At 46.9% G+C, this 14,493-nt stretch overlaps 1 protein-coding gene across 2 annotated transcripts in view; it reads right to left on the bottom strand.

Moving 5' to 3' along the window:
• The window catches only part of AJAP1 (adherens junctions associated protein 1), a 107,571-nt gene that overhangs the window by 16,359 nt on the left and 76,719 nt on the right, over positions 1 to 14,493 (bottom strand). For both annotated transcript variants that reach the window (XM_024207886.3, XM_024207885.3), the window contains exon 3: positions 654 to 741. In XM_024207886.3, coding sequence (XP_024063654.2) covers positions 654 to 741 — 88 coding nt within the window. The remainder of the gene's footprint in view (positions 1 to 653; positions 742 to 14,493) is intronic.

The following is a 14,493-nucleotide window of genomic DNA, read 5'->3' on the forward strand; positions in this document are numbered from 1 at the left end:
CTGTCCTCGCCAGAAGATGCCACTGTTGAGCACCTAAACTAAGAGTGTGCAATACCATACTTTGCCAGTGTGAAGTCCAAGGGGTATTATGATGTGAAGCTGAATCACTTAGCTCTGGCAATATGCAAACTTCCCAGATTTAGGGGCCTTAAAATGAGATGCAGTTGTGTAACCTGCATTTTGACATATGACTCTGGGGGTGTGAGTGCATTGACTAGCAGTAGTCATAGAGTGCCAACGCTCTTTCTCTCACCACAGTGCTTAGCTGATACATTAGTGGTGGGGGTGTTTTTTCAGGTGCCCATATGGTGGGCACAAGCTGTTTTGTTTTCCATTCTTGCAAACATGGCTGGATAGTGCAAGGTTGGGCATAATACCAAATTCTAAGTTCTAAATAAAAAGACAGACTTCAAAGAGAGTTGAGGGCCCTTCTTTGAAAATCTCAGCCTAAACAAAGTTTATTTTTAATTTCTCTGCAATTCTCTGGGGCTCATTCCCATGATATCTGAGCATTTATTGATTTTTTTTTTAATTCTTTGCAATTCAAAGGAATCATTATACCTGTCCCTCCCTCCTCATCCCCCGTCTACCCCTCCACACACTCCAGCACCAGCACCAACACTCAGGCCAAACAGATTTCCAGTGGTTCTTACCAATTTTTTAAGACCAGAGTTGTTATCAGAGCAGCTATGACCATGATGAGGGACACTGTGATTGTGATGATCTGATGGACTGCCAGACCTGTGAAGAAAAATCAACAGAGAGTGGAGATAGGAAACAAAAGGAATCCAGGATAAGAATGAGCAAAAACCCAAACTGCAGTTGAATTACTTGGTAAAACTTCAAGCTCTGCTCAAGTCAAGACTGCCAAGCTCTGTGAAGCAGATGCAGAGCCAGCAACAAGGCTACAAGTCCACCCAGGTTCTGTGGGGATGACACAAGAGTGCAAAGCCTGAGAAGGGGATACAGGCTGGGGACCCCAAAACGGTGGCTCTGTAACTCACAGTGCCCCTGTGTGCTTGGACCTGAGTCTGCACTGGCCACCTCTCCCTTAGAAAGCACAGCAGGTTCCCATTGCTCCTTCCTCCAGTCACCTTGCTACCCTCCAGATGCTGCCTCTTCCCTTAGACTCCACGGGCTCCAGGCACTGCCGCCTCCCCGTCTTTACTAACAGGCTCCCAGGGCTACAAGGCTCCCACGACCTCTGCTTCCCTTTCCTCCAATCAACCTTTCAGGATTCTCACCGTTGCTTCTCCAGGACTCTGCCTCTCTCTCTCTCTCTGCTCCCAGCCGCTCAAGAGAGTGTGACTCACTCTATGGTGTATCCTCTTTGTGTCCCGAGCAGCTCGGAGCCCCCACACTGCTGTCCCCCTCGTCCCTACCTGAGTGCCACTGCCTGCTCCAGCATGACAGAGTGGCCTAAAACCTGGGCGTGGCACCACATTCATAAACGCGCAGGGTGGGGTTCTGTAATTCACGGGGAATGAAAGAGTTTATTTGATTGAAACTGACTGGCTGGGATTCAAACTCTCTAGAGATCCTGAGTCCGGCTCTGGTACGAACTACATCACAGGGAGGCTGTAGGGGTGCTTCCTGGCACCAGCATGGGAGTATGACAGTATGTAATTCAGTTAGACAGGGAATATGAATGACATTTACATGCACCACCAATCGCTGCTGCCTTCCCCAAAAAACCCTAATAATCGTCGGGTGGCACTGGGAAATAACTCTCTCCCTGTAAACCCTGCTTCGTCCACTGAGATCTCCCTGTCTCAGAGTTTGCTGCGTGTATCCACCCTCAGGGGGATAGCATGAGATATTAATTCTCTCCCTGCTCCCGCCAGCTCCTCTTCCCATTCCTCATAGTCCATTAGGGCCAGATGGGGATACCTTTATTGCTATGGAATGGGAAACAACCCTACTGAAGTCACAGCATGAGCTGCTACTCCACAGCAGAGGATCACAGTCCGGCCCTAAGTATTTTGCATAAATAATGATTTTTAATAACCTTTTTTCAGTGAGGTTGGTTTAGCTGAAAAGTGCTGGACTGACCCCTTGGGCATCAAAGCCCTCCCAAAAGGCTGCTAGCGCAAGGACAGTGGCCACACAAGCCAGACAGAGCGAAAACGCAGCCCCATTCCCAGGCAGGTCTGTCTGTCTCCTGAGTGCCCACTGCAGTGTTAGCTCCTGACATCTATCCCCTAAAAATGAGAGCAAGACTCATTCACTCTCCCAAATCATTTCACTCAGCGCCAGCGAGCCGCCATCAGACAGCAGCAACTTAATTTTCTGTCCTGCATTATATAAAATAATCTTTAAACCAGGCTTCTTATTTTCTATCCCCTCAACTATGTTGCTTGTCAGGCTGAATTAGGCATGAAGAACTGAAGAAACATAAAGACATCTACCCTCTGGAGGAAAGAAGGAAACTTTGGTACAGCTTTGTAGCGAGAATGGGATTAACCATAGATAGCACTTAGTACTGTAATTACTATCACTTAGAAGGTCAGATGGGCTCATTTTCTCCTAATTCACCTTGCACGGGGTATCATTTTGGCTCGTGCATCATTCCTAATGAGTAGTTTGAAAACAAAAGCATCTCAGTGTACAGTAGGTTTGTGGCTTTGTGCGTGTGTTACAGTTGCAATTTTGCATTGAAATGATTTTGCTGGCTGCCGCCCAAGGACGCTGTCTTTCGCAAACAGATGTTAGAGCTCCAGTGAATATTATCCTGGTGTAAGATACTTGTAATAAATAAATAAATGCAAGTGTGGCACTGAAAGCAGCAAATGTACGTATGTGTGTAATCCACTGGTTTGATGGTTTCCATGTCTTGATAGAAAGTACTCGGTGCCAAGGGATTCCCAACCTGCTCCCTGGGGTAAATCCCACATTCAGAGAGAAGATCTAGTACAATGGGCAGCTCCTTAGCTGATGTAAATTGTCACAGCTTCAGCTGAAGTCACCGTACTACTACGACAACTTACCCCAGCTTCGGATCTAGGCCAAACCATCCTCTATTGGATTAATGAAATACTCTGAAGCAAAATTTCCCATAGTCTGAGTTTCGCAGTCTGTAGTGAAAGAGGCAGGGGGGCTGACTAGCTAGGAAGGGCTTGTCTACGCGTGGAAATTGATCGGCATGGTTATTGCAGAATAGGCGTTCCAGACTAGGCCCTTGTGTGAAGTGGGGCACTAATTATTCCAGAACAGACTGTCCATAAGAGGGCCTTTACCTTCTCCCCCATGCTGGCCATGTGTCAGATGCAGCCAAGGTTCTGCCTGTTTCTTGCCCCTCTCCAACCATTCTCTACTCCCCTGCTCTAGGAAGGGAACATTCAGGTGAACAGCCCTGTTTATTCCTGTCTTCAGCTGGCTAAAGAAGGAGCCTCTCCACCCCCCCAGGATGCTTGAAGGAAACTGAAACAAAAGACAGTAACTACAGGGGTTGTGAGAGATTGCTGGACCCAGGCTAAAGGGAGATTAGCCTGTAAAAGGGAGCATTCTGGAACTGGTGAGGAACTTATCTGTATTTAGTTTGATTAGGCATAGATTTGCGCATTTTATTTTATTTTGCTTGTAACTTACTTTGTTCTGTCTGTTACTACTTTGAACCACTTAAATCCTACTGTCTGTATTTAATAAAATCACTTTTTATTTAGTAATTTACTCAGAGTATGTATTAATACCTGGGGGAGCAAACAACTGTGCATATCTCTCTATCTGTGTTATACAGGGCAAACAATTTATGAGTTTGCCCTGCATAAGCTTTATGCAGGGTAAAACGGATTTATCTGGGTTTAGACCCCATTGGGAGTTGGGCATCTGAGTGCTAAAGACAAGCACACTCCTGTGAGCTGTTTTTGGGTAAACTTGCAGCTTTGGGACAAGTGATTCAGACCCTGGGTCTGTGTTGAAGTGGACTGGAGTGTCTAATTCAGCAAGACGGGGTGCTGGAGTCCTGAGCTGGCAGGGAAAACAGAAGCAGGGGTAGTCTTGGCACATCGGGTGGCGGCTCCCAAGGGGGTTTCTAATAAATTTGTTAGTCTCTAAGGTGCCACAAGTACTCCTGTTATTTTTGCGGATACAGACTAACACGGCTGCTACTCTGAAACCTGTTTATTCCTGCATACCAGGACCCAAAGTCTGGGTAGCCCTTGCAGGCATGAAAAGGGGGCTCTCATTCCCTCCTATTCCGTATAGTCCGCGTCACAATCTAGCCCTGTATTTACTGCTTTACTCTTTAATCAAATACAAAGCCTTCTTCCCCCCCCCCTTTTCCTGTTTATCAATGTGTCTCATCAGGATTTATGACTCTCATTACTACTAGTGTGACATCGCTAGTATCTTCCCCTGTCAGGGGCTGACAGCTCCGCCTGAAAGGGACAGCCCCTACACGCACCAGCCAGGAGATGTGCTCTAGAAGCTAATTGACAGCTGAGACCCCCCTGGATGATGGCACTGTTATACCACCAAGAGAAGTCAGACACAGAGACGAGTATCTGGAGCCGTTTGCATGTGCTACTGGCTTTCACCTTAACTCAGAGTTGTTGCCCGCACATATTCAAAGTACCACTAATTTTCCAGAAACGTCACTGAAATTTGTTTCTGACCTGAAGAAGAGTGAAAGACATGGACCAAGACCCGACAGCTGAAGTCTATGTGACATCTGTTAGCTTCCGAGCAGAGGGAAAATGCCCTTCACACGTCACTCAGGAAGAGAGATGTCACAACAGAAAACAGCCATTATGTAGCTCGTTTCCTTCCAGATTCCGCAACCCTTATTCACACTAATTAGTTCTTACCTAGGAGGTCAATGGGATTACTCACTTACCTCACAGCTGTAGAGAGCCACATTTCCAAAGGCCCCTCTGACAGATACATCCTTCTCTCTTCCACTCTTTTAGCCTGGAGACTCAAGATTACCCATGTGCACTAAAGACCCAGAAACAGGTCTTCCGCTGATGTAAATAGGCATCGCTCCATAGTAGTGAATGGAAGGATGCTAATTTACATCTGCTGAGGATCTGGCCCTCGAGATTCTGTCTATCCACGTATCTGTCTGCCTCCATATTTATGCTTTGCTGATCTGAGCACCGGTACTCCATGTACACTACTCACTATTGTTATTTATTTTTCATTACTCAAGTTTAAACTGCAGCAGCCTCACTTTCCATCTGGCAGCCTCCTGGAGGACTTTCACTCAACATTGCAGTAAAGGGATAAAATATCTAAGCTGTTTATAGCATGTTGAAAACATCAGTGAGAAGTGACATCTTTTTAAGAAGTGGTGCAGACTTCTGTGCCAAGATGCATACCAAGTATAAATCAAACACTCAGAAATGTGAACTCTGACAGTTTAATACAATAACACCAAGGTCACCTTTAACAAGCCAGATTTACCAACACTTTCACTGCCAAGTGCTTGGGTAATGATAGCTTGCAATGGACTGGATACTTCCCCCCGCCCCAAAAGTTGGTTTGTTAGATATGACAGAGAGCAGAAGTACCGCTTAGAACCAGAGGATGGAGCCAGCTCTGGTGAGTACCCTGCTAGGACCAGGCATCTGGAAGGGAGCTGTGACACAGAGGCCCATTGATGGTTAACTATTCTGTCAGCAAAAACAACGAGGAATCTTTGTGGCACCTTAGAGATTAACAAATTTATTTGAGCATAAGCTTTCGTGGGCTATAACCAGTTCATCAGATGCATGGATGAAGTGGGTTTTAGCCCACGAAAGCTTATGCCCAAATAAATTTGTTGGTCTGTATCAGCAAAAACAACGTAGAATCCCTGTGGCACCTTAGAGACTAACCCGGCTTCCCCTCCGAAACCTATTCTGTCAGCAACCCTTGTTAGATCGCTTTGTTTTGAAGATACCTGGCCCCCTCGGTAACCCAGCATGAGAGATAGTAGGCTAACGCTTCCCCTCCTTTGAATGTAACCCTCGCATTTAGAAGAATATCTACCAAAAATCTAGTCCCATGGACGTGAATGAAATACGGGAAGTTTTTCAGGAGAAACATCCTGTGGAGTTTGCTGTTAATGCACTGACGGTCAATGCAGCATCAACGCTTAGAAAGATATGGGTAAAAGCAAAACGATGGTGCACAAAAAGCCTTGAGCTGAAAGGAGGAACTTGGTGTCCATTCATGCTTCTGGTGGCCGCGTCAGCAGAGGAACATATGCTGCAGATTCAGGTTTCGACAACATGGGGAGGAGGTTTATTCAGGCACAGTGCTCACCAGTCTCTGCCAGAAGGAACTACCCGTACTCCCACAGAGCCAAGGGCTAGCCAGGCTCAGTGCAACCAAGTACTACACCACCCACCCGGGCCTTACTCTCAACCTACGCTGATATGCAGAGCTGACATGATGGCTCTCAGCTGTGTTGGGGGAAATGTCCATTCACAGGTGGAGATGCTTACAAGAGAAACTCCGGAAAGCTGGAAAGTTCCTAGGGTGCATCAGACGAACTCATCCCCCTGTGGACACTGCAGCCATGGTCTATCTCTAGGCCATTCTTACTAGGTGCTGGTGAAGGTGACTAAGGTGTCCGATTGGTCCTACTGTTCCATTATTACTATATTAGTGCCTGGGCCCCAACTGAAATGGGGGCCTTATTGTGGTAGGTGCTGTACATACACACAGCACAAGTCAATCCTGGGCCCGAAGGCCTTGCAGAGTAAAAGACAAAGGAGGAGAGGGGGAACAGACACACAGAAGTGAAGCGATTTGTCCAAGGGCAGTAATGTAGCCAGCCGCAGACCCCAGTTGTCCCCGCTGCCTCTCAGTTGTTGCTGTTTAATATTCCTTATAACAAGTAAACAATTAAATTCCATTTCCAGATTTTAAGATGCCAGGACTGTCCCAGTACCCGCACAGCCACTTCTGGTTTCCATCAAACTTTTACTGTCAGGCATTATTATTCCAACATATTTAGTAGTTCTTTGTATTCCTCCGTGATTGCACATTGAGTTTTAATGTGGCTGAGAATCAGTTGTCATGCACATAATGAAAAATTATACATGGAATAATGGTTGGGGACAGATGGATCAGCAAGTTATAAATCAATCAATAGGATTCCCCCCCTTGATGGCTGTATTGTTGTGGTTTGTAATAAAATCAAACCCTGCAGACTGATGTGTAACTTGATAATCCCTCTGCCTCAAGCCATTGTTTCTTTAATAGTGCACAATACAATGTAATAGCGCTATAGACAGAAAACACATTTTAAATTAAAATTAAAATTACATTAACATCTATATATCTATATCTTGCTTCAGGGAGATGTATCTATCTCTATCCATATCTAGATCTCCCTGAAGCAAGAAGAGAAGGGTTAAACTCAGCCCTGGAATGAGTAATTTTTATTAACTTCTCCTCAGGAGGGTGGGGAGGTGGGGGATGTGTTTAAATGATCGAGAAAAGGTGCATTAAAAGAGACTCGTTTTGTGAACTCAAAAAATATTTTATGGGGCTCACAGACCCGCCAGTTCCATGGAGCTTGCCTGGTTCTGGTAATAAAGGTGAACAAAACGAATCACCAGAGGTGCTGAGAACGTGTGTCACCCAATCCCTATGCACCATCCCCTCAAATAATGTTCAAACCAGGCCCACTCCTTCCTGTTTGAAATCATGCTCAGCTTGCCCTGCAGCTGCTCCTAATTGGGTCTGTGCTAGCCACACCATGCTCTCTGTCCACAAGGATTGAGTCGGTCTAGGGCTGCCTGGACTGCAGGCACCAGCAACCAGTTCTCTCTGCTTGGGCAAGAGGCGCCATTCCAGACACACATTCATACATCCCCTATCTCACGCTGCAGGAACCCTCCAAGAGCCTGAGATGACCCAGGTGCCTCTTAGCCATTTAGGGTGGAGAACCTTTCCAAGCCTGCCTCTCCTCAGGCTTGCTGTCAAGGACCTTGGGATCACGGGGGCCCTGAGGAAGTGTGAGATGTTTCTACCGAAACCACCTCCCCATACCTCACTGTCCTCTTCCCCCAGCCACTAGCACCTGCTTGTGTTATGACCAACTCCCTTTCTTCCTCCCTGCTGATCAGGACAGTGTCTCTGCAAGAGGAAACCTTTCTCCTCTCCCTTCAGTGTGTCAGAATCTCCTGAAGAATTTGGTCATCTTCATTCTTACCCTGTTTTCTGTTTCTGGCTCTGTTCTGATGCCAGTGACCCTCTCTTCAGGAGCATTCTCCAGAGCAGCCAGTTGTGAGGCCTGCCTCATGGCCCCATAATCCAAAGCAGTCACTCTGCACCAACGACCCACTGCAGTTCCCATTGTGCAGCAGAGGTTCTCAGCTGACAGGCCACCTAATGAGCAAAATTGGTGGAGTTTGGGCTTTGGTTTTCCTTCTCTTACTGACCTCAGGGTGTACGTAGGTAAAATGTCTCCTCTGCCAGCACACAGCCAGAGAAGGCTCAATCTACTCAAAGTGCTAATGCTGTGAGACAGTCAGCAGGGATTGAGAACCGGAGGAGGCGGAAACCGACTGCGGTGCTGACATTTTGAAAGCACTCAGGGATTAGCAGCTTGCTTTCCACATTGCCCCCGTCTTGTCATTTGCAGAAATATCAGATGTCAGGATTTCAGTCACCAGCTGAGACTTGCAGCGTTAAAAACAATAAAAGCAAAGAGGGAGCTGGTACACAGAAAGAAACACACACTCAGCATTTGCCAGCATCTTAGGGGCATGGGAGTGAAAGACTGATGAGCAGAACTTGAAGCAGGAGTGGAATTTCAGAATGTCTTAAAAAGGGACAGGAGACCATTAGGGGAGGGGGAGGGGGAGGGACTGGGCAGATGTCACTGGTGATAAAGTCATAGCTGGTGAGGGGGGCAGTACATTTTATAGAGGCACAGTAAAGTGAAATGACTTCCTCATGGTCACAAAGAACCAGTCTCAGAGTCAGGACGAGACCCAACGTCCCTTGACTCCCAGTTCTATGCTCTAACCACTAGACAGGCTTCCTCCCCTTAGCATCCCCACTTCTTTGCCATTAGATGATCAAACCCCACAGGGGATATTTTAGGTCTAGCTTAGCTCATGGCTCCTTCCAATGCATGTCTAGATTGGCTAGATATTTTTGGCAGAAGGCAGGGAGGTTAGATGCACAGACTCCTTTCAGCAACAAAGACTGTCACAGTCGTAAACAAAGCTAAGTGCTAGCCACAATGACTAAGAACGATCCATTTTGCTAACAACGCCTCCTCAGTCTAAGCACCAAATTCAGAAAGCAGATCCCTTCCCGTTCCACCTCGACAGTAAAATGAAGCACAGGCTGTTGGGTCCAGCAGCTCGGGGACCTGGCGATCAGATACAAGGCTTGTTTTAGTCAGGAGCAGCTAAAAATCATTATTGTCTGACTGCAGCTGCTCAGTGACCTACGTGAAATGGTTTGGTATCACTGTCTCAGTCTAATTCCTAATGAACTGATGGCCTCAGCATGGCATCCCCAGGCAGCGACGGCTGCTCTTTCGGGAAGTCTCAGCTCTGAGGCGGAGGACAGCATGGGCCATGGAGGACACATTCCCCTCTGCGCTCTAGAAGAGGCCCCGTCCAGGTCCTGGGGAAGGCACATTGGCAGAGAGGCAGAAGAGTGCGGGTCCGGGCAGCTCACTATGCTCTTTGGGAGAGTTTGGCTTTCTGGGAGCAGCACCTCTCTCCAGCTCCGACTCACTTAAAAGTATGGGCAGTGGAATGCTCAAGAATGAACGTATTTCCGATTTTCAAGGGTTTTCCCCCCTTCTCAATCATGGGTGAATTGCCTCATCTCTCCCCCCTCCTAACGGCAGGGGTGGCAGTTGGCCAGTGCACCAGCAATGTCTATGTGGTGAGAAATGGAATAGATGGAGGTGAGACGAGGGTATTTTTGGTCCCCAAGCTCAAGCTTCAATTCTGCAGATGACCCATTTCCTTCATTTACTCCCAGTTACATTTCAGTGTTTCAAGCAAACTATACCGCGGTTCTGCTTGTGGAGAACGGGTGCCCATCAGTGCCAGCAAGAGGGTCAATGGCTCCAAAGGGTAATACACTCGCGATCTCCATCAAATGATCCTGGTTTGTAACGATGGAAAGACGACTTTCCCAGTACAAGGGGCATCTCTGCATTACCAACCAGGCAAAGAGCACTCAAGCATTATTATTATTAATAATATTATAATTAATATTACATTATTCTTCATGTACTTGGTTGACTCCTATTGACATTGCTTTCCTTCATGGAGTGCTTCTCCATTCTCTATTCCCACCGCCAACGCCCACTGAATTCAATGGGATCTGCAAGTGCTCAGCTGTTATGGAATAAAGCCATATCTGATGTGCCCAAGATAACACAACCAGGCAACAGCAGAGCTGTGAATGGGAGTCAGGAATCCTGACTGCTAGATCCCAGTCCTAGCCAGCAGACAAGCCACCCTCACTGCTTCACTCACTAGCTTCACTCACTTTTGCTTTGTTATAAAGTGAATAACTCTTCTGCGCAGGCCTTGCTTTTACCAATCAGTTAGCCCTGGTGAATGACAGGCAGCAGCTATGTCAAATCATCAGGTCTAATTTACTCATAAAGTGAGACGGGGGGTGGGGAATGAAGAGGAAACAGCGAAACCTCATCTGTGTCTGGTTAAATGCTTCCAAACAAGAGCGTGGCTGGGTCCAGCTGACTATCTCCAGCGCCCCCTGAGTCCACTGGGGCTTTAATGCAGCCAGGCAGCAGGAGGAAGATAGTTATCTCAGCGTTTCATTAAAATCTCTATGGAGCAGGGAAAGTTTGGTGAAATTGCTTTGTTACTTTGAAAGGGAGGGGTGGGGGAACAAGTGCAGAAGCTAAATATCAATCGCCTTCCCACGGGGTTCTGCAGGGATTTCTGAAAGGTTTCCTGGTGGGCAATGCTATTAAGTGAAATAGCAGCCACTGTGTTTACACTGCCAGCTTCCATTTCATTAAAAACAGTAAAAGATAAAGGGACACATAAAATAAAGCCCAAGCAACAACACATTCGATGTCTTGGCTGCACACTCGGTCAGCATCTTCAGGTGCAATTCCTACAGGGAACCCTCGTCATCTAGCAGGCTGTTGACTAGCAGCAAAAAGGTGCAGAAGGACAGAGAAGGACAGGATGCTCTTCAGGCGGGATGTCAAGATGGGCAGTCATGTCAGGGCGTGGATTCTGTCTGGTGGCATGGAACTTGGTCATTCGTCCAGCCGTCAGAGGAATGCCAGAGGTATCGGCTCAGCAGAGCTCCTGGAAATCAAGGGCAGAGGAGGTGAAGGGAGGGGACCTAATCCTAAATATCAACAGACGTGTCTCGAGATTTTGAGGCTGCCATGACGACAATGGGAACAACCCACAAGGGTTTTGACTCACAGACATGCGTTCGGTCTCCGGTTTTGTGTCTGTAGGAATGAAATATGTGTCTTCCCACACTGAGTTAGGGCCATTTTTGCTCAGAGAGGTACTGGAGGTGCTTGGGGAAGTTCTACACTAGAACCTACCATTTGGAGCCATGTCTCTCTTGGCCAGTGGAATCTGTTGCGAAGACATTTGGTCCATTGTTGGTGGAGACTGTCCTTGCCTCCCCCACATACCCTAACCAGAGCCAGGCCCTGACAACTGCTCGTGTATTGCTCTGTCTCCAACCTTCCTTTCGTGATGGAGAAGAGGTGATGGGGCTTTCACTCTTTGACCTCTTCCAATGGGACAAGGGAGTTCCAGAAAGTCCAGCAGTCATTGAATGTCCTTGAGACATCAAGAGCGCCGGACACTCCAGTCTGAACCAAAACCCTCTGAAGTTATTGAGATCCTTTCCACCAGGCCCTCGGGGCGGGGGTGGGCTTCTATAGCAACCTTGACTCATAAATGTCACGTAACAGTTTTGTGACAATGGAATGAAGGCAGAGTACAGAATGAGACCCCACCAGCTACCCCATGAGAGAGACTGGCCGGTGCAAAGGGGTCATCTATACCAGTGGTTCTCAAACTAGGGCTGCCGCTTGTTCAGGGAAAGCCCCTGGTGGGCCGGGCCAGTTTGTTTACCTGCTGCATCCGCAGGTTCGGCCGATCGTGGCTCCCACTGGCCACGGTTCGCCGTACCAGGCCAATGGGGGCTGCAGGAAGGGCGGCCAGTATGTCCCTCGGCCTGCGCCACTTCCTGCAGCCCCCATTGGCCTGGAGCAGCGAACCACAGCCAGTGGGAGCCGCGATTGGCTGAACCTGCGGACGCAGCAGGTAAACAAACTGGCGGCCCTAGTTTGAGAACCACTGTTCTATACTAACCCTGCCCAGAGTATGCTCTCAATAGAGCAGGTGGTATTGCAGATCGGATGACCAAACGAATTGGCTCCCCACACCAAAGAGGCACTGTCTAATATGCCTCAATAAATGTTCATGTCGAAGCACAAATGCCACACACGTCCCAAGGTCAGAAGCAATACAAATCCGAGCAGCTGTAAAGTGCAATCAATCTAACTGTATCACACAAAATACCTGGACCTGCTCCCAGTGGGACACTGCTGCAAAAAGCTAAAAAAAGGAATGAATTCTAAAAATATACTAGAACATGTTAGTGCTGGATCCCTCTGAAAGGCCAGGAGCTTCGACAACAGGCCCTGCTGCAAGGTTGGGGAGTAGGGAAGAGGTGTTGGAAACGCAGGTGGCTCAGCACCCCGGAGGAGCTGTGACTACCCGAGCAGAAGGCACAGAGAGCAGGTTTGAAGAAGGGCTGGGTAATTTTAGATCAGTAGAATAAGAGGAGTTGCCATATGTGCTAGGATTAGAGCTGGGTGACATTTTTCAGCCAAAACTTTTTGCAATGAAAAATGCATATTTGGCGACACCAAAACATTTTATAAATTAGTGTCTGTTTCACCAAATTGTTTTGGTTGGGGGGCGGAGGGGGGGGGAAATCTGGGGAAAAAATCCAAATATTTCAATTTTTATTTAAGACACAAGCAAATCATTTAAAAATGGTCAAAATCAAAATGAAACATTTTGTCTGACACAAATTTTACTTTTTAGATTTGCTATAAATTTGGGGGGGAAATATTTTTGGTTCAACCTGAAATAATTTGTTTTCCTGATTTTTCAGAACTGCCAGTCAACCTGAAACCTCTGCTATTCACACTGCTCTAGCTAGGACAAATGGAAATCAAGGCTTATGTTTCAGGGTGCAAGATGTTCACCACAGGGGTCAGGAAGGATCCTTCCCCCTCATGTACAACTCTGCATAGATGGGCAGGTGAATTTCAAGAGGCAGTGTAATTACGTAAGCTGGAATCCTGGCCAGGACAACAAGGTCAATGCTACAGGGCAGTGGAAATGCTGCCGTTTGATTCTCAGGGAATGGAAGCAACCATCACTTAGAGTTTTGAATCCAACAAACTTAAATTTCCAAGAGTATCTTCCCCTTCCCCATTTGCATTCTGAGCTATCCTCTTCCTGCCCCGCGTCCTGACAACACAAGGTTGTTGTGTTGCTGTAGGTATGGAATTGCTGTAGGCTACCACAGCTCAATGGTGCCGTGGACTCAAGGCATGTAACTACCAATTCATAAATACAAAACTAATGCAAACCAGGTGTCAAAAACACTGCAAAGAAATAAACATGTGACAGCACTGATGGGCATCTGCTTGTCCTTTTGGAAGAAGGAGAGGCTAATAGGGAAGGTGTACTTTCTCTTATTTGCTGAATTAGGGTGACCAGATGTCCCGTTTTTAAAGGGACAGTCCCATTTTTGGGGACTTTTTCTTATATAGGCGCCTATTACCCCCGTCCTGTTTTTTCACAGTTGCTATCTGGTCACCCTATGCTGAATGCAGCATTCTTTCCCGCATGCCCTCAAAGCAGTACATGGTACCATGTAAAGGAAACAAAATGCAATATACGAAGCCTGATCTAAGAGCTTGGGGCATTTCCTCACAGCCACAGTGGACATGGTGTGTGTGAGAGAGAAGGCCAAGGAGAGCAAATCTAGCTATAGGATCTGTGTGGAGGAAAGGAATATGGAGTGTAAAATCAATAGCTGATAAAATAAAACCACCCTTCTTTATTTAGTGAAAGAAGTAAAATGTTTCACTCTGAATGTTAGTAGCTGCGAGTCTGTAACTTTAAATAAATACATAAGAAAACGGAGTGCCCTAGAAATTAAACTTCTGGAGCAAAAGAAGGAAAATAATTGAAAAGGGGAATTATTGTGAATCACGTGTATTAGTTAATCTTCTTAGCTTGCCTCTCACTTGGCTTTTCCAACTCTACCGCACATGCCAGTCCAAAGCGTCACATCTCTCACACAGTCCAAAGAGAGACCCTTGTTAGCCTGCTGTGCCCTGCACCACAAGCAGCTCTGGCTGATCAATTAGTTCTTGTGCCAAGGGGTCAATCTTATTTTACGCAGCATCAGATGTGTTCACTAGAAAGGAACCTCCATGAAGAAATGAGTCTTCAGTCAAAGCAAATGATTTTAACTGCCTCCTGACAACCTGAA

Source organism: Terrapene carolina, unplaced genomic scaffold, assembly GCF_002925995.2.
Source record: "Terrapene carolina triunguis isolate 2854851 unplaced genomic scaffold, T_m_triunguis-2.0 Scaffold714, whole genome shotgun sequence".
In the NCBI taxonomy this organism is placed as follows: Eukaryota; Metazoa; Chordata; order Testudines; family Emydidae; genus Terrapene; species Terrapene triunguis.